General features: G+C 36.9%; 1 protein-coding gene across 6 annotated transcripts in view; it reads left to right on the forward strand.

Moving 5' to 3' along the window:
• Window positions 1-25979, forward strand: part of RICTOR (RPTOR independent companion of MTOR complex 2) — a 101881-nt gene that overhangs the window by 70043 nt on the left and 5859 nt on the right. For 4 of the 6 annotated variants that reach the window (XR_012621731.1, XR_012621730.1, XR_012621732.1 and 1 more), the window contains 16 exons: window positions 1927-2091; window positions 2545-2621; window positions 2733-2811; window positions 3691-3800; window positions 6843-6930; window positions 7709-7801; window positions 8107-8213; window positions 8804-9033; window positions 9805-10834; window positions 14278-14455; window positions 15708-15792; window positions 17177-17410; window positions 18862-19014; window positions 19780-19903; window positions 20807-20945; window positions 21115-23375. Coding sequence is in view for 1 of the 6 variants with exons in the window: in XM_074813291.1 (XP_074669392.1) it covers window positions 1927-2091; window positions 2545-2621; window positions 2733-2811; window positions 3691-3800; window positions 6843-6930; window positions 7709-7801; window positions 8107-8213; window positions 8804-9033; window positions 9805-10834; window positions 14278-14455; window positions 15708-15792; window positions 17177-17410; window positions 18862-19014; window positions 19780-19903; window positions 20807-20945; window positions 21115-21189 (2967 nt within the window). In the remaining 5 variants the exon portion in view is untranslated. Of the gene's footprint in view, window positions 1-1926; window positions 2092-2544; window positions 2622-2732; window positions 2812-3690; window positions 3801-6842; window positions 6931-7708; window positions 7802-8106; window positions 8214-8803; window positions 9034-9804; window positions 10835-14277; window positions 14456-15707; window positions 15793-17176; window positions 17411-18861; window positions 19015-19779; window positions 19904-20806; window positions 20946-21114; window positions 25894-25979 lie in introns of those variants that run through there. The other 2 variants (XM_074813291.1, XR_012621733.1) reach the window with 2 other exon arrangements.

Below are 25979 nucleotides of genomic sequence, written 5' to 3' on the forward strand. Positions count from 1 at the left end.
TTACACCTTTTAATTGTTCTTTTTCTTTCTGATGATGGTAGGAGAACCAGAACTGTACACAGTGTCCAAGATGTCAACATCCAGTGGATTTACCTAGTGACAATGCTGATGCATTTTGTTCTGTTTACTTCCAGTACTTTTCATTGCCACTGAACTTTGTCTAACACTTCCACAGACCTGACTAATATTAGCCCCAAGATCTTTTCCCTGGGTAGAAAGAGCTGGCTCAGAGTATGTTGCATGTCTAAAACTGCAATTATTTTTTTCACTTTAGCTTATTGATTCAAATTTTTCTGCAGTGAAATTTACTTGCCATGTTATTGTCCTGTTAGAGTCATGAGTTCCTTCTTATCTTTTCCTTCTCCAAACAAAAAGTAAAACTTGTTCTAATTCTGTACTAGCGATCTGGATAGATAATTCATGTTCAGGAAGTATTTCAGGAAGTGAATATTGTTATCTTTTGTTCCCTGTATCACACTCAGTGTAGTTACAGCAGTTACAATGATTCTTTTTAGACAAATTTTAACACTTGAACTACATAACAGTGAATTCTGGTTTCATATTATTGTGTTATTCTGTAGGCTTAACATCTAGGTCAAGTGATCATTTTGGCATAATAGCTCTTGTTCTCATCTTTAATAAATAAATAAATACAATTAAAAAGTTGTCTGTGCCATGTACCAGGCATACCACTAATGGCATGCAAGCCATTTCAAAATGGTTGTGCAGCCTAGGCCGGAGTTGTGAATCACTGTTCTACAGTCTTTTCTTGATATGTATGTTATGTCATTCCTTCTTCCCCTCCAAAAGGGGAGCCTCTGTATATGGAATAAGTAGAAATGCGCACATGGTATTTGAAGTTAAAATAATGAGACAAGGTTTTTTGAAATGAACTGTGCGCATTCACATTTCCTACTTCGATTTCCTTGCAAGTCCTGCTTGCTAAATTTTTCTGGAGGAAGATAAAAATCCAGAAGATACTGTTAACCTAAGTAGTTCTCTCCAGCCTGGACCAGTTCACCTCTCTCTTGGAGTACAGATATTCACATGCATCCCAACATATATCACTTATATTTTAATGTATAGAAAATTTACTTGGTTATAGCTATCACAGCCTTGAAGATGTAGACTGAAGACCTGAAGAAAGATTTGGTCACCTGATTTTGTCTTTTCCAGCTATGCTTGTCTACGTATAGATAATATCTTCCCTACTAAGCATACATTGTCAGGGTAGTTCAGTGCTTACTCCAGAACACTGCAAATTCTTGTAGATTAAGCATGTATGCTTCTATTTTCTGGGTATTTTTTTTCTAATAGAAAATGGTGTTAATCAGTTTATGCTGTTCATTCAGCAAATCTCAGCAGTACAGAAACTGACAGGGTACTTACTACTTTCTGCTGTCACTTGGAGAAATTCATAGTAGTAAACTAATTGTTGGGAAACTCTTATTACAGAAAATCACACTTTTCTATTTAGGTTTACTGAGAAGCTTTGAGGATCAGTTACTTTTCGGAAACAATTTAAGATTTATTAAAATAAATTCCCCAGAGGTTCTAATATTTGCTTGTTAATGTTTTTGCAAAACATGACATACATGAAACTATGTGCAATTGCACTGGCCATTTACAAGGTGTTTTTCCTACTAATCGTGATGACTTTGTGTGATGCTATCACAGTGAGTGACTAATTGATAAGGGCTTTCCAAGGGGACTTGCAGTGACCAGATTACTTGTGATCTTAGGCTCAGATTTCCTGTTTGATAAGATAGAAACAGCTCTCCAATAGACCGTAGTTTTAATACATAAGATATGCATCACAGCTACTTGCTGTAAAATATGGTAGTTGAAATGTATTTTTTAAAATGATAAATCATTAACTACATCAGCTATTTTTCATCCATTCAAAAAAGCATTTTCTTTTTGCAGAGCTGCAGATTGTATGCAACAAAACACTTAAGAGTATTATTGAGAGCAAATGTAGAGTTCTTCAGCAACTGGGGGATTGAGTTACTGGTGACCCAGTTACATGATAAAAATAAAACTATTTCTTCTGAGGCACTTGATATTCTAGATGAAGCATGTGAAGACAAGGTGAGCATCCTTTCAATTTTCAACCTCTTCTTGGTATGCTACTCTGAAACCTGTACCCCACCCCCTTCCCCAGTAGCAAAGTAAAAGTGTGCAGGAAGCTACTGATGGTTTCCTTTCTTGATTCTCATTGATGGACTTGATAATAGTTTATAGACCCCCTTGCTGAAAATACTGCAGTATTAATGACAAGAAAATGTAGACTTCTGGGTTATGCCTACTTTTAAATATGAATTCAGACTAATTCAGCTATTTAGATCATTATACTTTTTGTGAAATAATACATATTTAATGACAGAAGGTACCTCAAGTGGATAATATTAGGATGAGGTTAGTGCTGTTTGGTACTTCCGTTTGTGAAAAACTTGCTGCTTCATTGCTGGCAGATCGTTGTAATTGTAGTTTTCAGAATTATATAGTGCTCAGATAGTCCTTACACATTTTTAATTATTTTAGGCCAATCTTCACGCCCTTATCCAAATGAAACCAGCTCTTTCTCATCTTGGAGACAAGGGTTTGCTTCTACTCCTAAGGTAAATGTTGAGTATGCTGTTTGCCTTGTGGAAACAAATAAGTGTTTGTTTTTATTCAAATTAGGTGATCTGTTTTAAGTGGAGCACTAACTGTCTGTTGCTACTTTACAGATTTCTGTCCATCCCAAAGGGATTTTCGTATCTAAATGAAAGAGGTTATGTAACAAAGCAAATGGAAAAGTGGCAAAAGGTAATGCAAGGAATAAAAAGTGTGCTTGATACTAGGATGAAGAGTGTGAATATGCAGGTTTAGAAGGTCAAAGATTCTTAAAAAATTTGCATATTCATATACGTATATTCCTAATGTCAGTACATTTATTGCCTCGGTGACTTAACGATTTTGCTGAAAAAAGTTGACAGGGACTTAGAATACCATAGCTCCTCTGTACGTGTGTGCTTTTGATTTACCCCAGTCCTTTCATGTAATTTTGATCTTTCAGCAAATATTTCAGGAGTGCAGTGGCTTTCTAAAATGCGTTGTTATGTAAGGTCTTAATCTAGAGAAGTGTGTAAAGGGATACTACCTTTCAAGATATCTGTTACCTCTGGTTGTTGCTAATTATAGTTAAATGTAGAGCTCATGAAGATAGAATTAGCTTATGCTTTTAGGAAGTAAATAGGAACACAAGACCATTAAGAAAAATGCATCATTGTCATGACTAGAATGAAATTCTTCATACATTACTTTCTTTTCATAGTTTGTTATAAGTGCTTGGTCTCATTCCTGTTGGAAATTTTTTTTTACTAATTTATAAGCTTTCACTTCTCTAGGAATACTGAAATGCATGGTAGTCTGAGATCATTTGGGTTAAAGTCAGACGTGAAGTATTTCCTTCTTTCCTTCATTTTTTAACAAATTCACTGAAATAATCACAGAATGAGTCATTGACTCTGCAAACTCATTGTATGTATGAAGTGCAGTAATTCTGGTGAGCACCACTGTCAGATCATAATGATATTTCAGCCTTCCTTAAGAAGCATTTAATTTACTCCTTCCTTATAAAGTACTATAATATAAAAACGTAAACCACTAAATGTATCATGTCAACCCTTGTCTTCCTTCTTTTAGGAATATAACTTAAAGTATGTTGAATTGATTGAAGAACAACTTAATGAAGCACTTACAACATACCGCAAACCTGTTGATGGTGATAACTATGTTCGTCGGAGCAACCAAAGGTAAATTTGGGAAAATGAGTCTTTAGGCGTAAGCTGGTGGGACTGATCGAGAGCTTTAAACTAGAATCTTTGGGGGAAGGGGATACCAACAGGATTGTGGTAGGTTAGCCAAGGGTTGGCATGACAGCACGTGAGGGTGGCAATGCTAGTGAGAACATTTATACCACTCCTGGAAGCACGGAGGCCTCAGTAGCATACCTGAAATGCTTGTACACCATCGCACTCAGTGTGAGAAACAAACAGAATGAACTGGAAGCGTTGGTCAGTTCCCAGAGCTATGATATCATTGGTGTTGGCAAGACTTGATGGGATGAGTCCCACGACTGGAGTGCTGGGATGGAGGGCTGCAGGCTGTTTGGGAGGGATAGGCAGGGCAGTTGAGGTGGAGGTGTTGCTCTGTATGTAAGGGGGAGCCCTTACAGTTAGTGAAGATGTGGTTGAGAGCCTCTGAGTGAGGATTAGTGGGGTGGAAAACAAAGTAGATGTTGTAGTGGGTGTCTACTACTGATCACTCAGCCAGGATGTTAGCACAGATGAGTTATTCTGTAGATAATCAGGAGAAATTTCTGGATCGGTAGCCCTTGTCCTTATGGGAGACTTCAACCTTCTGGACATCAACTAGGAACACCATACTGGAAATTCTTGAAGTCTGCAGGAGGTAAATTCTTGTCACAAGTACTCAGTGAGCCAACTAGGAAAGATGCCCTCCTAGACTTTCTAAATAGAGAAGGACTCGTGGGAGATATGATTGTAGGTGCCTGTCTTGGTCACAGTGATAATGAAATTGAGTTTAAAATTTTCAGTGTAATGAGAAGAAAGACAACAGAGTTGCTGCCCTGGACTTCAGGAGAGCAAACTCAGGGAGTATTTAGCAGAGTACCCTGGGAATCTGCTTTTGAGGGCTCAGGACTCCATGAGTACTGCTCAGTTTTTAAGAACCACCTTTTAAAAGCACAGGAGCAGACAATCCCATTGTGTCATAAGTCAAGCAAGCGGGGCAGAAGACCAGCTTGGCTGAACAAGGAACTGCTTTTGGAGTCAAGAGGAAGAACAAATTGTGTGATCTCTGGAAGCAAGGGCTTCACAGGAAGATTGTAGAGCTGTGGTTCATTTATGCAGGGAGAAGACATGAAAGGCCAAAGCTCAATCAGAGTTGAAACTGGACAGTGTGTGTCAGATAACAAGAAGGGCTTTAAGTATGTTAATAGCAAGAGGATGTCTAAATAAAACATTGGACCAATACTTGTTGAAGATGGTCACTTGATTAATAAGGATGAAGAAAAAGCAGAGGCATTCAGTGCTTTTTTTTGTCTCAGTTTTTAATAATACTGATAGACCTTGGGCTATCCAGTGACCTGCGTCAGAGGACCACAAGTGTTGCATTTGTGAACACTGAAATTTTAAGGGACCAACTGTATCAGCTGAATGTTGACAAATCCACAGGGGCTGATGAGACTCATTCCAGAGTACTGAAGGAGCTAGTGGATGATATGGCAGGACCCCTCTCAATCATCTACCAAAGGTCTTGGGAGTCTGGGGAGGTCCTGCTGACTGGAAGCTAGCCAGTGTTATTCTGATTTACAAGAAGGGGATGAGGGAAGACCCAGGAGACTACAGACCTGTTAGTTTAACCTCAGTTACAAAGATTGTACCAGGTACTTTTGAAAGGCGTTTAAAGAGTAATGCAATCATCAGGCACAGTCACCATGGGTTCACAAAGGGAAGGTCCTGTTTAACTAATTTCATACCCTTCTATGACAAGGTCACACACCTAGTGGATGAAGTGGTGGATGTCGTTTTTCCGCATTTTAGTAAGGCTTTTGATACTGTCCCTCACCACATCCTTCTGGACAAGTTGTCCAACTGTGGGATGAGTGGGTTCAGCATGTGCTGGGTGAAGAACTGTCTGAAGGGTGGAGCTAAAAGTGTTGTGGTGAATGGGGCTACATCTGGCTGGTGACAGGTCACCAGTGGTGTTCCTCAGGGTTCAGTTCTAGGGCCAGTTCTGTTCAGTATATTTATCAGCGATCTGGATGCAGGAGTTGAGTGCACCATTAGCAAGTTGGCTGATGATACCAAACTGGGAGGTGCTGTTAACTCTTTTGAGGGACAAGAGGCCTTGCAGAGAGATCTAGATAGATCAGAGCATTGGGCAGTGATTAGTGGGATGAAATTTAACAAGTCCAAATGCTGGATTCTGCACCTGGGATGGAATAATGTATAAACTGGGAGAGGAGTGGCTGGAGAGCAGCCCTTCAGAAAGGGATTGCTGGTCAACAGCAGGCTCAATGTGAGTCAGCAGTGTGCCCTGGCAACCAAGAGGGCAAACCACATCCTGGAGTACATCAGACACAGCATGACCAGGTCAAGAGAGGTGATTTGCTGTATTCAGTGTTGGTGTGGCCTCACCTTGAGTTCTGGGCCCCACAATTTAAGAAGGATGTTAATGGACTTAAATATGTCCAGAGAAGGGCAACGAAGCTGATGAAAAGGCTGGAAGGCATGTCCTGTGAGGAGCAGCTGAGGACTCTGGACTACTTTGGAGAAAAGGAGGCTGAGGGGCAACTTCATTGCTCTCTACAGCTTCCTGGGGAAGTGGAGAGGGAGATGCTGATCTCTTCCCCCTGGAATTGAGTGATAGGACACAGGGGAATGGATCAAAGCTGTTTCAGGGGACGTTCAGACTAGGTATTAGGAAACAATTATTTACCAAAGGGTGGTCAAACACTGGAACAGGCTTTCTAGAGAGGTGATTGATGGCCCAAGCCTGTCAGTGTTCAAGAGGCATTTGGACAATGCCCTTAGTAGCAGTTAGTCTTTTAACTTTTGGTCAGCCCTAAGTTGGTCAGGCAGTTGGAAGGGACCTACAGTGATCATCTAGTCCAACTGAAATATTCTGTTCTATTCTTTCCTAAATTCCACAAAAGAATCTTTCATATAAAAAAACCTCAAGAGTAACTCATTGCATTACACTGTAATGTAATTTACTTTAAAAGAATATGTCAAAATTGCTGGGAAAGCATATGATTTCTTTTCTGCCAGATTACAGCGACCACACGTCTACCTGCCAGTTCATCTTTATGGCCAACTGGTGCACCATAAAACGGGCTGTCATTTATTGGAGTCTCAGGTGAGGATAATAATTGTTTGTAACTTGAAAGATTCCAGAGTACTGTAACCCTTTTTAAATACATTTTAAAAGAGAAGGCATTTAAACTGTCATTGCAAAATAAGTTGATAATGAAAGTCTTAAGTTATATGGGGCCAAAAAGTTGTGAAGACAGTCTTTGCCATCTAGTCTCATGTAAAATTCCTTCCTGACACTGAAATAACAGAGAAATACCTTGCAACATTTTTCTTGAAATGGCTAGCAAAATCTTAGAATGGAAAGCAACTCGCCAAGAGAAGTAATTTTTCAATCTGTGAGTGAATTGTATATTGATAAGTAAAACTGAGCCTGTCCTTTTGTACGTACAAAACCATGGACATGAGGGAATAAAATCTTCTTTCTAATATCCTAAAAAGCTAAGAAAACAAACCCTAAGCAAGGTCATAGTTGCTTAAATGGATTCACTTTTAATGTGGGTTTGCAAGATGACGTAATGAATCCAGTAGTTGAAAAGTTCAAGAGAAAGGTTATAGATTGCAGTGTGTTAGTCTGAGTAGTCTGTTATCTTTATAAAATCTGAATCAACTTGATGCAATCAGTGGCTATGTGAAAATTTTCTGCTTGCATTACCATTGCTTTAATTTATGCATATTACTCTAGAACTACCACTGTTCATTTTAGGGTGTACACTTTAAATTAGTGCTTTATCTTTTATTAAAAATGCAAGAGAACCTGTCTGAGGTCTTCTTTTCATTTTCAACTGAGGTTTTGTTTTTTTTCTTCTGTTTTTCTCCTTCAGAGTATTGTTACAGATCTAAGTTACACTGTTCGTTCCCCAATGCTGGATAAGTGGGAAGGAATTAAGCAGCTGAAAGCAGCCCTTTGGGCCTTGGTTAGTAATAGATTTACAAACTTTCTGCAGTTGTTTGAGTTCTGTTATGACTCTTGATTCTGAAATAACTAAGCAAAATCCCATAAAATCATTAATGATGGTTTTTGTCATAAAATGTGTGTAATTTTTCCAAGTTGGTGTTCTGTACCTTAACTGGACTTTGAGTTCACTGCACCCAGATCTCTGCTTTGAGAAGATGTGGCTTGAAACTGTACTACCAACAAACAAAAATGTTGAAAACTTTACACTGATAGTTCTGCAGATCACACCAGAATCAAAACTTACTTGACAAATTTTTATTCCAGGGCAATATTGGATCATCAAATTGGGGTCTGAACTTGCTGCAGGAGGAGAATGTAATTCCTGATATAATGGCGCTTGCCCAACATTGTGAGGTTCTCTCTGTTAGAGGGTATGTGTATCTGATTTGTACATAAAATTTACAGATAGTAGTTGCCATAGGTTTTCAAATAGCCTTATCTAATGTACATTATTATAGTTTTGCACTTGGAAATCAGTTATTAAAGATCATTGATGACTGAGTTATCTGTCCTATACAGTGGCAAAATTATATAGGAAGTCTGAAAGAACATGCAGTAAGCAAATGAAACCTATGAAAATATATACTACTTTTCTCCTTTTTTAAAAAACAATTGAAATATTTGCTACTTATCTCTGTTGGAAGCAATTTGTTATTCCATCATTTTTATTCAATATCTTTTTTGAATTTTGAAAAACATAACTTGATGGTCTTTTGCATAATACTGCTACTGCATTGTTTGTCCTTTTTTTAAAAAAGGTAATTTTCTGTTTTATGTAATTAGTTTTTATTTTTACAGAGCGTATTGTTCTCATTTCTCAAGCTTCCATTGGTTTACAAATAAAAATTAACAAAAAGCTACTTGGCAGTTTTGAAACTGTTTCCTTTCAAAAGATAAATAAGTTTAGTTAAATTAGACGCTATTATTGTTGCTCTTTTTTCTATATATACATTAAATACAGAACCTGTGTCTACGTGCTTGGTCTAATAGCCAAAACTAAACAAGGATGTGACATTTTGAAGCATCACAACTGGGATGCAGTGAGACACAGTCGTAGACAGCCTTGGCCAGTGGTCCCTGATGACATGGAGCAGCTCTGCAATGAACTTTCTTCTATACCCAGCACTCTTAGCTTGAACTCTGAGTCCACCAGTTCTAGGCATAACAGTGAAAGTGAATCTGCTCCTTCAAGTAAGTAACAACAAAACAAAAAAACCCACCACAAAACAGCATTTTGGCGTTCTTACCAACTTTTTGGCAGGACAAGGTGCAGGCAAATTGTATCAAGGTGTTATTGCAGGAAATAAGAGTGCAAGCGAGGGGACAGTTATGTGCATTCAGAGAGATGTAGACAAGTGCGAGGACAGAGAAGAGTGTCTTAGGTTTACATTTGGTGTAGGAGTAAAAGTTTAACATCAGGGTAAGTTACTAGTTTTTATGTCAAGTCATGGCAGCTTGCTGTAATACCCTGCAGAAATCTCCATGCTTGGGTATAAAGATACATCTACTTGGTTGTCCTCAAAGGAATATTCTAGAATATAAATACATATATTCTGTGTGTATACACACACACAGAGTATTTCTGTATTTAAATTCTTGTATATTATGAGCATCTAATACATTTTAATTTTGCTATGGTTATTTGGAATTTAAATCTGGAAATACACAATATTTAGATACCACGAAAGGAGTGTGTTGGTTGTAATCCTAGTAACTGGATATTTGCACTGAATAAGGTAGTCTGGCTTTTCTTTTGAAGCAGTGAGACCTTCAGCTCAGGTACTCTTCAAGGTACTTAATTTACACTACTAGTTGTCAAGAAAAAAAATCTTTAATTAAAATTACAGTAAATTGCATAGTGTCCTACTTTGACTTCTATAGAATTGTTTACTTTTTTGCAACATAGTTTATATACTTTGAAGAAATGTCCATTTTCAGTGACAGAGTCTCATATAATTTCAGGCATGTTCATCATGGAGGATGACCGTTTTGGTAGTACTTCCACTAGTACGTTCTTCCTAAATATTACTGAAGATGCAGAACAAATATTTTATGACAGACCTGGGCCTTCAAAGGATAAAGACCGTAGTCCCTTTCCTTTCTTTTCCTCTAGTAGACTTGTGAAAAATCGCATTCTAAACTCTCTTACTCTACCTAATAAAAAACACAGAAGTAGCAGTGATCCAAAAGGAGGAAAGCTGACATCATCTGACAGTAAATCAGGCCTGAGACGAAATCGTACAGTAACAGAACCTTCCAGTAGCATAGACTTTCCTGCTGTGGAAGAATTCAACCCTGTTTTCAGAGTTCCTAAAATCCAGACTTTACGATTAGAAACTTCTTTTGTTGGAAGTAAGCACATGGAAGATACAGATAGTACCCCAAGTATTGGAGAAAATGATCTGAAGCTGCCAAAAGGTCTTGGAAATGAAATTCACCGGGAAAACACAAGTAGAGAAAGGCTAATAGGAGATGGTACTACACAAACACATTTCAAGAGTCGTAGCTTAAGCTTTAATACAGATACCACAACAAGTGGCATAAGCTCAATGAGCTCTAGCCCTTCAAGAGAGACCGTAGGTGTGGACACTACAAATGTAGATACTGACTGCGGAAGTTTGAGTACTGTGGTAAGCACAAAAACAGTCAAACCAAGTCACTGTTCAACACCACAGTCTAACCACCTGCCTCTCTCAAAATCCAACTCTGTATCCCTGGTACCACCAGGGTCCTCTCATACACTTCCCCGAAGAGCCCAGTCTCTTAAAGCTCCTTCTCTTGCTATGATAAAAAGTCTTGCTGACTATAATTTTAGCTACACAAGTTCTCGAGATGCCTTTGGCTATGCTACACTAAAACGCTTACAACAGCAGAGGATGCATCCTTCACTGTCTCACTCAGAAGCCCTAGCATCTCCAGCAAAGGATGTGCTGTTTACTGACACTATCACCATGAAGTCTGGCAGCCTGGATTCTCGGCTAACCCCAAGCCGGTAAGAGATTATTATGTGCTCATTTCTTACTTCAAAGCTGTAAGAGCAATTAAATAAGAAAAGTATCTTTCTAATTTTTTTTCCAACTTCACCTAAAAGTGACAGTTGTTGCGGGATGATTCATAACATCGATGAAAGCAGTATCAATATTAGGAGAATAAAATAATAGAATGAGCATTCTCAACTTTCTAAGTACTGTCAGGGAAGCGCAGCTTTCATAGCTGTGCTCAGTGCCTTTAATGGTGTTAGGGACAAAGGGAAATACTTCCTTCTATCACATTTGCTTCCTGTTTCACTTTTTTAGTATTTAAAGGCAATTACACTGCTAACATTACTGAAGTTGTAATCACACCCAATTGCCCATGTAGTCAGAACTATATTTCAGAAGAGGATTTTCTTTATGTCACTTGGTGAGGTTTTAGGACAGGGATAAATATAGCAAATATGCTATATTTGTGTTCACTGTGGCATTGAGGACAGTGATGAGGTACTGATACCATTGATAGGAATGTGAGTTTGGCTTTTCGCTACAACAGAGCAAAGATTTTACTCATAGCGTTTATTTTTAGGTGGCAGAGTCACCTCTTTATTTTTGGGTAATATTAGATGTTCTGAAGACTAATTGGATAGTTATGTAAGGTATCTAGCTCATGACATTGACACTGTTCCCAGTAGCTACAGTCAGTGTTTAACAACTTTCTCCTAGAAGCTCTACTACCAAGCTTTCCCTTTCAAATCATCTTTAGCTAGTGCATTGGATTTTCTCATTACTATTGAAAGGGAAGAGACACTTTCTGTTCTTACCTAAATACCCTCTCTCAGGTGAGAGAAAGGGGAGAAGCTACCAGTACATATCTGCTTACTGCCCAGGACAGTAAATGCCCGGTCCCTGAACTCCACTCCACATACCCAGTTGAGTGTGTATATAGTGCCTGTTTGTTACTATGCATTTTTGTTTATATTTTCACATGATTCTGCAAAGAAGCTATAAAAGATAAGTTTTGTTCCCTTTGTTCAATTAAGTTAGAACTAGACTGAGTGTGCCGATTAAATTAAGGATAATTCAGTAGTTACCATGCACTCCTGGAAATCAGAAGTGCGGTTCCTTGCTCTGTCACTGGCTTCCTGTGCTAATGTGTCATTTCAGTGGCAGTACAGGTTCTGTTGTGGGTATACTAGTGTACTATTCCTTGCAGTCATGCCCTTGATATGCAAAGCAGCCTTGTTGCAGTGGACTTTCATCTGGTGACTCTGTATGCAATGTAATACTAACTGTATTCCTAGTGCTTAGCTGTTCATGATCTCTTGTATTAGTGGTTGGGCTCAAGGATTTGAGCGGACCTGTTTAACATTGAACTGAAATGGCTGGAGTGGTCGTATTTTCGAGAAGGTTAAAATGTTGCAGACATGCATCTTACAAGAGATTGTCAGATTGTGTTGGTTACTAATAAAATTGATTGGAAAGACTATGATGTAACTAGTATATGTGTTTTTCTTACTCATTACAGCTGAGTGTCTGCACTGAACAATTGTGGTCCTTTTAATTTCAGAGCATGTTATAATTTCCAGCTGAATATTGTCCTTAACTGCTAAGTAATAAATTGGAAAGAAATATTCTGTCTTTTTTGTCTGCCAAGGCTATTTTTCTGTTAGTCTTCAGAAAAATTTCTTTGATTCATGCCTCATTGACAAATGCATGTGTTCGTAGCAACTAGCAGCTTTAAATTGATTTTTGTGATGTTTCTAGTTTGTTTTGTTCAAAAGGTTGAAAAGCTTATTTCTTTGCATAAACTATTTTGTGGGGCTGAATTTTCCACCTTTGTCTTTAAAGACCAAAAATGTTAATGTGCATGTCTTAAATCCTGATCATGGCTCTCACCTTACCACCTGTAGACATGCTTTGCAACTGGTAATTCTGGGGCTTTTAGAATCACAGAATCATTTAGGTTGGAAAAGACCTTTAATATCAAGTCCAGCCATAAACCTAACACTGCCAAGTCCACCACTAAACCATGTCCTTAAGTGCTGCATCTGCATGTCTGTTAAATACCTCCAGGGATGGTGACTCAGCCACTTCCCTGGGCAGCTGGTTCCAATGCTTGATAACCCTTTCAGTGAAACTTTTCCAAATATCCAATCTAAACCTTCCCTGGTGCAACTTGAGGCCATTTTCTCTCATGAAGTATGGCTTGACTTTTATTTTAAGTCCACTGCTACTGTCATTAGCATTGGTCAGAATTAGTAGCAAGAAAACTATTGATAGCATATGATTTGTGTTCTGCACATTCCCATCACATAATAATGTCTTGAACCGTACATAGTCAAACCTTGATAATTTAATTTAATCTCAGTATAAATCTGTTAACTGTTAGGGATAAGCAGACATTTTAATTGCCCATCAAAAAATCATCAAAATCACAAAATATCATCTAAATAATCTAAAATCATTAATCATCTAAACCAAAAAATGATAGAAAATTATTTCTAAGGCAGAAAGTCAAGAAATCAAATGTTTACTCTACTTTTCCTCTTAATGTATAATAATTTGGAGTAACATAATTAAAATTTACTGTTCCTGAGATGTGTCTCTTTTTACTCGGAAGCTTTAATCCACTGCATACAGACCATCTACATAAGTTGATTAGCAGAAAACATTAATAGGTTTTTATCTTCAATGAGAAGTAAAATGACAGATGTCCAAATGTAAAATTTCCATCATCAGGAGTCTTAGCAGCACTGAGGAGTTGTTCTCCAGTCTCCTCTCTCCTGTCTTATTTTCCCAACTTAATTCTTTCTTTGTTCCTTAGGCTGCTTGTCACAGTCAGCACTGCTTGTTGCCTAGGTTCAGATTTGTTCTTTGTGCATTCATGTTGAACAAATTCTTCCTCCATGCTTTGGTGAACTAATGGGTGGCTCCTTTAGAGTACAGGAAAAAAATGTTCCTTGCTTGCATCACTGGTACCTGGTAGGCTCAAGTTTTGTGTTTGCAGGCATGTGCCTGCTCAGCTTGGAGTTTGTGAATATCCAGGGAAGGTATGTTCAGTTAGTAGGTACATTTCAAAATGAGGCAGTTAACAATTCAAAAGCCTGAATCTTTACTGAACACATCTGGGCTGTAAAACTTTGAAGCCTGGTAAGTTGGAGAAAATTGGTGGTTTTGCAGGGTTGACAGCCCCTCCAGCAGAAGTTCCATCCTGCTGTCTTTCAAGTCCCTGTCCCAGGACTTCCAAAGAAAAAATTTTTACCTGAGGAACAGCCAAACCATGCAATACAACATGAAACAGAAAAAAGTAGTAAGCCTATAGCTGTAGTTTGACAGAGTAAGAAGCTCTTGGTTCTACAATGGGAAGATGAGGATAGTCTGTGTCAGCAGTCGTTCTTACTTTTAATGTGCTAGAATGAGAGATTTACCAAGATTGTGATTTATTATTTCAATGTTACAGGTTCATGAAAGCTTTAAGTTATGCTTCATTAGATAAAGAAGATTTATTAAGTCCTATTAACCAAAACACACTTCAGCGTTCCTCTTCAGTTCGCTCCATGGTTTCTAATGCTACATATGGTAGCTCTGATGATTACATTGGCCTTGCTCTGCCAGTGGATATCAATGAAATATTTCAGGTATGTATGTGATAACATAGTGGGTTCATTTGCATTTTCATACTGAAAGGTAGTCAACTGTTGCATTTTCATCAGAATAGATTAGATCTAGAGAAATGAGGAAAAGCATATGTGGTACTTTAAAGGAATGCATTTTGGAGAACAAGAGTTTCTTTCCTAACCCCGTATACAGAAAATCACTAGTCTGTATTGTATTCTTAGGCAAGGAAGACGCAGACTAGGTTAGAGTGTTAAACAATGGTAGCATAAATATGCTGTTGTAAGATTTTTAGTTGACAGCTAGCTTTTATACTAAAGTTAGCATAGTATGTGGACGTTTGTTAATACCTCTAGCTGGCTATTGATAGTCAGCAGTAAATGATGTGCATAATTGCACAGTTAACTTCCGGCTACTGTGATCTTGATTAAATACCCATTTATTTGTGTATATATATCATCATAGCATTAAATTATATTGTCTTTCCTTAATCTCACAGAAAATATATTTAAGTTAAAACAGGCTGTTTTAAATGTCTTATCAATTGCCTTGCTCTTTTTAGTTGGTTAAGAAACATTTCCATCTAGCAAACTGATGCATCACAGGGTTTAATATTCTGTTACTTAATTATTCAAAAGAGGACATGGTCTGTGTCAGAGTTAAATCAGTGGACTTCCTTACCTTTAGTATACTTAGTCTTTGCATTTCAAACCTAAATTACTTTCTTACTAATCTCAAAAAATTACTAAAGCTAGAGCAAAGGCAGGATTTTCCATCATACCTGCTTCTGTTCCCCCTTACGAAATAACTGCTTTTTCTTTCTCCTTCACAGTCTTTGTTATGTTGCCTCATTTCTTCTCTCAACTCTTTTTGTAGAGTTGAGACACATCTCAACTCTGTGTCATTTTACAGGCAACACTTTAGATGTCCTGGGTGTTTTTGCACTGCCCTCCCAAGATCTCAAGTGGTGTAGAGTGATCATGGACAGATCATTAAAAGCCACTTCTGGGTCCCTGATTTCCTTACAGCCTGTCACCACTGTTTTAACATTCACTGACTGTTCATAAACCTTCTTAATAAGTGTTCATTCACAAATGCATGTTTTTCTCGTTGACTTTTCTTTAATACTCGGGAGCCCATTCTTAATTTCCTCTTCTAATTAGATCTTTTTCCTGAAGTAAAAAATGGACAACATTTTATTTCCTCATAAATCTATTTGTCCTTTGTATATTATTATCAACTGTGCTAATTTTAATTTTCACATGAATATTCCAGGTAAAGGAAACTCCGTATTTCCAGAAGAAAACCACACCTCCATTTGATGACCGTGGAGCTAGAGTCTTTGCACCTGATGCAGGCGGTACTGTTTTTGTTCTTCTCCCCTACCTTTCTGTTGTTTATTTGTTCATCCGGTGGTATGGGGTTTATTTGTTAATTTTTCTTCACAGAAAAGGCTATTTGTAGCTGTTGAGAGCTGTGTTCTGGATTCAGGATAGCAGGCCATTAATTCCCTGTTTATTTAGTTTGAGATAATGTGGTATTGCTTCAAAGCAACATGAGCTTGGTCCTACTCTTACAAATGGAGGAAGAAGTCTACATGTCTTTGATTATAATATGAGCTAATGCTAATCAAAGACTGTATTAAAGAAAGTAGGAAAAGTATTAAAGAAAGTAGCAAAATTTAAGCTAAGATAAAATATGTATGCCACATATTAAGCTGTTACATTTTGACTTCCCTTTGATTACACATGAATTTATAAGAACCAATAAAGGTATTAGGTATGTATTTCAGAAAGTAAATTTTCTCTTTCTGTGATGTTGCCATGACAGCTCATCAGCAGAAGTGATGGCACATAGTACAAGAGACTTGCAAGTGCTCCATAATGCCTGGCTTGTTCTGGAATGCACTTTCTTTTTACTCCAGAGTAGTCAGAAATCTGTAGGGTGTCAGTATGCCTTTTCAGTAGGACAACTAAAAAAAAGATTTGAAACTGCTCCTAAAGTAATATAAGATAGCTGTTAACTGGAACTAAAGTTAACTGGAACTTTATTACAAGCACTTTGAACATCCAAATAGATACACCTTACTGATTTTTTTTTTTCTTCTGTGTTGTTAATGTAATACATAAAACAGATTTTCCTGAAAGTGTGTTTCTTTAGTTTACTAAGTTTCAATGTAAAGTAACTTTTGTTCAAAATTGTATTTGTTGGTATTTTCCACCCAGGGAAGAGCATGTCACTAAAGTGTCTTCATCTTGTTTCTGCACTGTTGAGTCTAGTTTCTTCCTATTACAGGCGCTAAGTTACAGTGTTTTAAATGGTGTTTCTGTGTTCACTGATGCATGTGTCATTTAAACATATGGTGTATTGTACTAATCTTGTTTGACACTGAAAATTTGTAATACATCAGTGTTATTACTATAGTTGTATTACTGTTAATGATGTTGATATGATGTCAGGATTTACCACATATCTTCTTAAAGTATGTGTGTAGAGTGTGTGTGTTTAGAGGTTGAATTTTGTCCTTTGCAATGTTTTGTTATATATGATAAGCCAGGACTAAAATGTGATGCCTGTTTCCCAAATGCTAATGATATTGGGAGCTTAACCACTCAAAACAAAGTTTCTAGATCTTAATACACACATCTTCCCCAGCCCTAAAATGCTTAAAAGGTGAAATTTAATTGAAATAATGTTGGTTACTTGATTTTGGGTTTTTCTCATGTCTAATTGCTTATCTATAGGTCTTCCATCAGGTACCAGTGATGTTGTCAAAAGTCCTTTTCAGATGCTCCGACAACAGATCAGTCTCACAGAAATAATGAATACCAGCCGTTCAGATGCCTCACAGTTTTTAGAAAATACAGAGGATACGGGCCTACAGGAGCACACAGATGAGAACTGCCTTTACTGTGTCTGTATTGAAATACTGGGTTATCAGCCAAACAACAAAGTGAACTCTTCATATAGTCGTACAGGTTAGTGTTCCTTGTGGGGAAGTGTGATAAAACTGAATAAAAATACTGGATTTTGTTAATTTTTAAAAATTATTAATCTGTAAGGCTTTTTTTTGTTACAGACTATTGACCTTAAAATTAATTCTCTATAGTAAACTCACTGTGCAACCAGTGGTATTTCTATGGTCATTTCCAGCTTTTTGGTTCCTGGTGGTGTTAGTGTGACTAGGTGCCTGCACATTTTTTAAAATATTTCTAAGAGCTTATCAAAATACAAAATTTGAAACCTTATTTAGTACTTAATATCCATGTCCTGAAAACTGATGCTTGCTGTCAAACTAATGAAAACTGACTTCAAAGCAAGTCTACCATAAAACAAAACAAAAGAGATCGGAGGAGTCAGAAGTTGAGCCCAAGTTTCTGGGATTTAGTAATTTTCCTTCGTATTTTGAGATTCAGATCAGATTCAGAATTATTTTTCCTAACCTTGTCTGCAGATCTTGCAGTTACATGCCTTTTTGCCATGTCTGTCATAAAAAGGTAATCCAGCAATGGATGCTTACTAGGAATCCACCATCTTACAACAGTATTACACATTCAGGTGGTAGCACAGATAGAGTACTGTTGTCCAGGGGGATGGTATACAAAATGTGAGGAGTGGCCCCAAGAGCTGAGTTTCAGCTAAAGTTCTGTATTGAGAAAGGGTGGCAACTAAAATCCCAACTGTAGTCTTCAAATAGGATAAGGGGAATATAGGTGTGGCAGAGCCAGGCTCTTGTCAGAGGCACACAGCCAAAGGATGGGAGGCCACAAACACATGCTGTAGGAATAGAAATTCCAGTGTATATAAGTTGCACTCTTTGCGGTGTAACATAATCTCATTTTGAGGTGAACCCTTCTTTGAGCCAGGGATTGAACTGAGGTGATCTCCAGGAGTCCCTTCAGACACGTTTTTCTGTGGTTCTGTTAACTACACAACAATTAAAAGCTTGGGTTTTATATTCATCTCTTTCAATCCAAAATGCCAAAGTCTGTGGACTCCCAGAGGAATCTTACATGTCACATCTTTCTGTTGATGAAGTGAGTGCCCTTTCTGCAACACCTGGGATAACCGTATGAAGAAAAAAAATATGGGTATGCAAGAGCATCTTTATTATGTCAGGTAAAATAGAGCATGGATATATCAATAAGAGCTCTATGTATGATGACAGTTTTTAGGCTTTCATTAGTGTCTTAAGAGTTGATTATTTTTACCCAAGTATTTTAAGATTCAAAAAAAGGTGATTTTTTTTTTTTTTTAGACATTTTGAGGGTGATTTATCCAAAATCCAACTTCTAGTTTCCATCTGGTTTATATGCACAGTACTTAATGCATCAGTGTCTTGCATGCTTGCCGTTGTTGAAAAATAAGAAAAGCATTTGAAGTGAGGAAAAGTGTGAATAACAAAGATGCAACATCTTGTTTTTGTCAGATTTTTCAGACATTCCATATACTGACTGGTGTGGGCAGACCATACACAATCACTTAGATGTGCATTCCTCCAAATTTTCTGGAATTTCAGGCTGTAGTGATGCAGTATCCCATGGTTCAGCCAGCAGCACCAAGAGTACAGAGCTTGTACTAGGTAAGTTTGAAAGCCTTATGATTATTAGAGACTATATGTCTTGTTTTTTAGGTATTGTGGAAAAATAGTATTTCATTTATACATACTGCAACAAAGTAATGGTCACTATTTAAAAAAGCAAAAACCCAAAAACCAAAAAAGAACAAGAATTAAAAACAGTCACCATCCTTACCTCTATCTATCACCTCACATCTATCACCTCTACCTCTATGGTAGAACATACTTTTAAATTCTCCTTTTGCTTTATAGCATTTCTGCAGGTTATTAAATAGCTCTGTATCTGACATTACAAGCAAATTGATTGCCTCTTTTCCACACTGAAGATAGCTAAAAAAAAAAAATTTAGAAATTACTGAATAAGTAAAGAGAAAGACACTTCGTTTTTAGGCTTGAGGTTTACATTTTGAATTATCATAATTTCTTATGAAGTAGCTGGCTGATAACTTCTGCAGCATCTGATAGAAAGGTAATCACTCGCTCAGTTTGCAGCATGATTTAGTGTAGGGACAGCACTGTAATTGAATCTTACAGGTTTTTCCATTTATGAAATGGTAGTTTACCTTTTTAAAATCTTATGTTAAAATTCCTGAAAATAGTATCTTTTTTTAAAGTTTTAATTTCCATGGAAGTATTTGTTGATAGTCCAGAATATGTACATATAAGTGTGCGTTTATGTTTATGGAATGCTAAAACAGGCTTACATGGCATAAGATGAGCACAATCAAAGACTATTCCATTTAAACTCTGTACTGTTTGTTCTTCTAGGAGTAAAATCAATCCCAGATGATACACCAGTGTGCAGAATACTTCTGCGGAAAGAAGTGTTACGTTTAGTAATCAATTTGAGTAGTTCAGTAGGAACTAAGGGCCATGAAACTGGACTTCTGACGTAAGTTCAATTCATTTCAGGCATTTTAGCAACATTTAGTTGTATGTATTCTGTAAGATCTCTAGGATAGTGATTATTTCTGACTTCCTAAAAAATTGTCAAGCAGATAAGGTTGAATGTAATGTAAAAGTTAAGCAAACAATTTTCCTTTTAATATTTTTGCTCTGTTTTTAATTTCTTACTCTTCCCTGGTCTTTTTAAAATCAGTAATTCAACTGTAGTGATACTTCATCACATACCCAGTCTATCCTGCATCTTTAAAAAGGCAACAGTAATTCTTTTTTGTTATTTGTGCCAAATAATATATGTCCGATAAGCAGAATAACAAGATGAAAGTAACTTCTTGAGAAACACAAATCTACTTTGACCAAGTATACAACTACTGGAATTAATTTATAGAAAAAAAAAAACATGTTAAAGTATAGGACTATAAATCCAGGGACCATGTTGGAACCCAGGTTTCTGGGCTACTGACATTGGAAACTGACGTACAACTGCTAAAAGAAAATGTAGAAATGCTCGTTTTGATTTCAAAAATTCTTACAGGTAATTAAATTAGCAATTCCTTATTTTTTATTACTGTTGTACATGTGGATGCCAATTCTCTTGACATACTGTTCTCTTTCTACATGTATTATTCTAAGACTAGGTGATCTCAGCAATTCTGTACAACTTTCAAATTATATATTCTATTTCATCTCATTAATACAGATTTCTTTCTTTGTACAAAATAATGCCGTCTGTTCTGATTTTCTTGCTTCGTCAGATCCAGAATTTATAATGCCTGTTACTGAAGAGTTCTACTTTGTTAATGATGACAATCAAAATCTAATAGAAGAGTTTTTTAAAATATGAGGGAAATCTGTTCAAGACTTACAAAATTTTGTTTTTTCTGTTATTCAGAATTAAGGAGAAGTATCCCCAAGCGTTTGATGACATATGCCTTTATTCTGAGGTGTCCTACTTGTTAGCACATTGTACATTTCGACTTCCATCTCGAAGGTTCATTCAGGAGCTATTTCAAGACGTACAGTTCTTACAAGTGAGTGGAGGGTTCAAATGTGATGAATGCACCAAAGTGTGCCAGCTGGATGCAGGTTTCACCTTCTGAGTAAAAGATGCCTTCAGATATGTCTTAAAGGAAACCATTTTGTGATGTCTCTAGTAAAACCTCTAACAACATTAATACTTCATCTGTCTTTTCCTTTTAGATGCATGAAGAAGCAGAGGCTATTTTAGCAACACCACCAAAACAGCCAATAATCGATCCATCAGCTGAATCCTGACCTCTGTCTCACACAGTGCATTGCATACAGACTTTCTGAAATCCTCAGACAACCTCTGACTGGATAAAAAGCTTGGAGCATCATCTTCTAGACCGTTCCAGAAGCTACTGGTACCTGAAGACTGAACTGAAACCTTTTCTTACTCAACCAGTTACTGCCCTAGTCTTTTGAGCCCTTTGGGGATCTATTAAACATAACCATAGTTTTAATAATAGTAATTACCAGTATATGCAAGAGCCGAGCACTGAACACCTCCACAAGTTTTCATTTCATTTTCTATCATAAGAAAAAAAGAGGACAACATGCAGAGACATCTTTTTTGATTGACTTCTGATTCTGTTCAGAGAAGCAGAACAATGCCTTGCTTTTTAAACCCTGGATAGGAGGAATCAGAGATGAGGGTGCATTCCATCATCAGCAATGGGGAGCCATGCTGTAGTCGTGGACACCAGGGGATTAATGTTAGCCCTTCTCTGTTGTTTTTTGTACTGTTTATAACACTACTTGGGGGTTTGTAACTTCAGACAGAAAGAAAAGCCTCTGTGAATCTGAGGTTTCCTTTAAGTTATTTTAATATTGCTATAGCTGTAAGTCATTTTATTAGCAGTCCCTCCAATTTCATTACATTTACGTACACATAACTTATCTGAACCAGTTTAAGGATTTTCACTACAGTTTGATTTTAAAAAGAACAAATCATTTAAACTTAAAATACTGAAGTCAGATTGTTTTCCCTGAATGATATGCATGTGTTTGCAGTTTCTACACTCATGCTCATATAGTATGAATGCTGGTCTTACTCTTAACTAAAATCCTTCAAAAAGCATGATTTGTATCAGATAAATTAATATTGTATGAACTAAACTTGAAGACATTTAATCATTGCTGCTTTTGTGAGAAGACATAGTATGAGTGTTTTCCAAGTTCCATGGAAACAGCCTTTTATAAAAACAAAGGTTTATTTGAATTTTCAATGGATAAGTGATCAAGCATCAGATAGTACTAATAATTGTAGTGAAAAGCCTTAAATACCAAATTTTGGAGCAGCAGTACTTACAATTTTATACTGGTATTTAAGACTTGTTGCAAATGTTAAATGATACAGTGACTGTTAATGACTGAAATAGTTGCCTCTATCATATTACTAGTGAGGTTTCTAAATTAATGAGTGCAAGCTTAAAAAGAGAAAGTAAGAATCCCTGTCACTTTTATCATGAATCTAAAGATTCAGAAGCCTTTATACAAAGGTGATATAAATATATGCAAATGTGTATATACAGTAGCATGGCCACCTTTGCTAGAATGCCTGTAATAGAAGGGATTACCCTTTGATTTTGATATAGGTGAATAATTCAGCTGGACTGTACTAAGTAGAACGTATTTTTATCCATTCACTTTTACCATTTTTTATAATTGACGGATTAATACTTAAGTGAAGATAAGTGAAATTTATCCTGATGCTCATAACTCTGTTCTTACTAGCTATGCTACTGGAGATTTCAATTAAGTAGTCCTGTGAACAGTAAAACACGATTTCTAGTGAAATGCAGAATTTATTTGTTCTTACTGGAAATTTCATCTTGCCACATAAGCACTGCTTTGCAGCTGGACTTCACTGAGTTATGTGCACTGCATACCATTCTGGTAAAGCAGATTGTAAGTTGCTGCTCGTCATCAAATTTAGTTCCTAAGATTATCTTTTCGTGAGTTCCCATTGAAAGAAGGAGCAAAAAGAAACTGATTCAGCTATGGTCAGTGACATAAATAATATATCTGTGTGTCAAGGCATATTTGAAATGCTCTGAAAACATACCACACCAGTAACTATTGGACTTCTCTGGTCATAAGAAATAAATGCTTCTGTAAAACCAAAATGTCAATCACAGTAGACCAAATAGTGGTATAAACTCCAAAGGAAATAATGTAGTTTTTCCCAAAAATGGGGCTAGCATATCTTATACAGTAGTTTCAAACACTACCTCAGTTAGGCTAGAGTATAAGAGGTTTGTTTTAATAACTAGATAGGGTTACACCAAACAACTCCATGTTATTTTTCTGCAGTTAAAGCAAAATAAACCAGTTTTATCACCTGTATTTAAAAAAAACACCTTTGTTCATTTGTTACCAGTTTAACCCATAGCACTTAATGTAGAAGGTGCCGTAGGAAGGCCTGTGATTATAAAAAGGTAAGCAAAAGCAATGTCAATATACTTCTGAAAGAATCTCCATCTTGAAATGCTTATGTGTTCTGAAGTACTCGCTTGTGTGGGGATCCATAACAACAGAAACTTGATGTACAGATTATGGCTGCAAATTCAGTTATAAAACATGATTTTTCTTTTGAAAGTGTGTGAGAGTCAGAGATTTCAACAAGTATGCATCAAGGATGTAAAGTCTGTACTGTACATAACATACAACATTTCTAGAATTTACATATTTACATGAAGCTCACATTAATGTTTCATTTTAATTGGCAAATGAAGGGATACTGTTATTGAAGGAATTTTATATTGGCCTAGTTATAAACTGTGAATTTCTAATTCTGTAGATTTCTTCTTAAAAATATCCCTTTCAAAGTTCTTACTTTGGGGTTTTATTTGCTTCATGATAAAACTTCAAAAGAAAATGGTAGTAAATAAAAATTGTGCTTATATTAACCCTAATAAAGAATCCTTCCACTTTCCCTAGAAAGGTTTGCAAGGGAAGCTGACAGACCACCCACTTTGTATTTTTCCAATCCAAACAATTGGCAATACTGTTGAATAAATGTTAAAGCATATAGTATTCCCTTACACTATATACAAATACAGTTTGGTTGCTGTGGCAAAGACGACTCATGAATGATTCAACACGCTGAGACAAAATAGGCATGTCTGAGGCAAAAGCCTTTATGGGAAGGAGAGGCTGGGTGTGAAACCAATAGCATTTAGACTACTACATTAGCTGGCTGGCTTAGTCTCCTTTTAGAGTCAGCAGAAAGGGGATAGCCCTTTCCTAAGGGCAGAGACCTAACTAAAGGGCTCCCAGTTGCTTCCCCAAGGGCCTGTTTCTCTCCACTGAGTGAGGAGGACAAAGTTGGATGCTGTGAGTGTCCTTTTAGAGAGAGAGACCTTTTCAGCTGTCTGAAATTCAGAGGTGCTGAATGCTTCCAGCTGTCATGGACATCACTTGGAGCTGGAAATGGTCAGGCTTTGTTTGAGGTGCCTAACTTGTATGTTGGACCCCTGGCATGTTGTGCTTGAAGTAGGTGCTTTTTCCTCATCTGACAGCTCATACTTGACCTGGTGTACTTACCCTAGATGTGCTTCCATTTGGTTTTGTTGTTTTTTCCCAAGACATAATGAAGTGCTAAAGTATTCAGTAGTTTAGGGAGCAGTAGCTTGGCACACTGAGGTAAGATGCCCTTACAAACATTTAAAAAGGCAGAAGTGAGAATTCTGCTCATCTTTTTGTCATTTTGAAACATATGTTGTGGTCTTGAATTTGAGTTTTAATTTGCAGTGAGAGACTGAAAAAACCTATAGCACCTTTACTAGGCACCTGAAGAAAAAGGTAGCTGTTTGAGAAATAGGTAATAAAGCCTAGTGAGAGATGAAAGAGTTGTTGTTGCTGCTTCTTCATCTGTGTTGTGGTCTTGGTATTTGGCTGTTTGGACTGCAGGAAGCTGGTGTTACCTTGTAAGTGAACGTGAGCTCAAGCTGAGCAGTCACGGTGGAAGAATTCTTGCCAGGCTTGGGAGTGTCTCCAAGGTTTCTGCTTGCCTCTTGGCAGGGCTGCACAGAAGTCCTGTTAACATGGAGCTTCACTGAAGCCAGCTGAAAGCAGGTCGTGTAATTTTTTTTAAGTTACACTTCTATTATCATGTACTTACTAAAAGTATACTAGGAGAGAACAAAACCAGAGAACTATAAAAGACCTTTGGGAACATGCTAGAAACCATGTTTGTATTTTGCTAGAAGCTCCCCATCTCCTTGGATTTTTTTTAACTCCTGATTCTGGTTCCCTGGATAGAGTGAATGTGGATTTTCTTTGGACTATTTGTAACATAGATGGACATCAATGCCACAGCATGCAGAAATTGCACATTTTGCTTGAGTTGCTTTGTAAAATACACTATTTTATTTGAGAAATGTAATTTATGCCAAAAAGTGTAACATGCCATTTTGCCACTGAATAGGTTGTTTTAGCACAAGATGCAATGTCTAAGGGGGGAAAGGGCAGACTGTTTGTATATTTAATTGGAAAACTGTTCCAATACTGGGCTGTCAGCATCCCTGAAACTGCATTACAAGAGATTATCTAAAGTAATCATTCTGAGGAGGGAAGGGATCAAGGAAAATTTCAAGACTTACTCTCCCTGTCCTGTGTGGTCTTTTTTTATTTAGTAATACGCTGCTACATATTTGGAGGTTCTAGTGTTTGTAGGTCACTGAACAGACATTGAAATCTGATTTATATTGTATACCTGTAACATAGAAATAAAAAGTATTTATATATTTTCCGTAAGAATATTGCATTGAGCTGTGTATAATTTAAATGGAGGCTTGTCCCAAAACGGTATTGCCCACCTTGATTTTTTTTGTTTTTTGTTTTTTTTTTTTTTTTCTGTATAGTGTGTACAGTTCATGTCAATGGGCATTAAAAGCCTCCTGAAGCATAATCTTATCAAAGGGATGCATTGTTAATAAAATGTACTTAAACTTCTTACAGTTGTTCTGGTCTGATATGTACCTCTCAGCACTAGAAATAGGTTGAATTTTGTTTATAAGTTACTAATTAACTATAACAAC

This window comes from Strix aluco, chromosome Z, assembly GCF_031877795.1.
Source record: "Strix aluco isolate bStrAlu1 chromosome Z, bStrAlu1.hap1, whole genome shotgun sequence".
Classification (NCBI taxonomy): domain Eukaryota; kingdom Metazoa; phylum Chordata; class Aves; order Strigiformes; family Strigidae; genus Strix; species Strix aluco.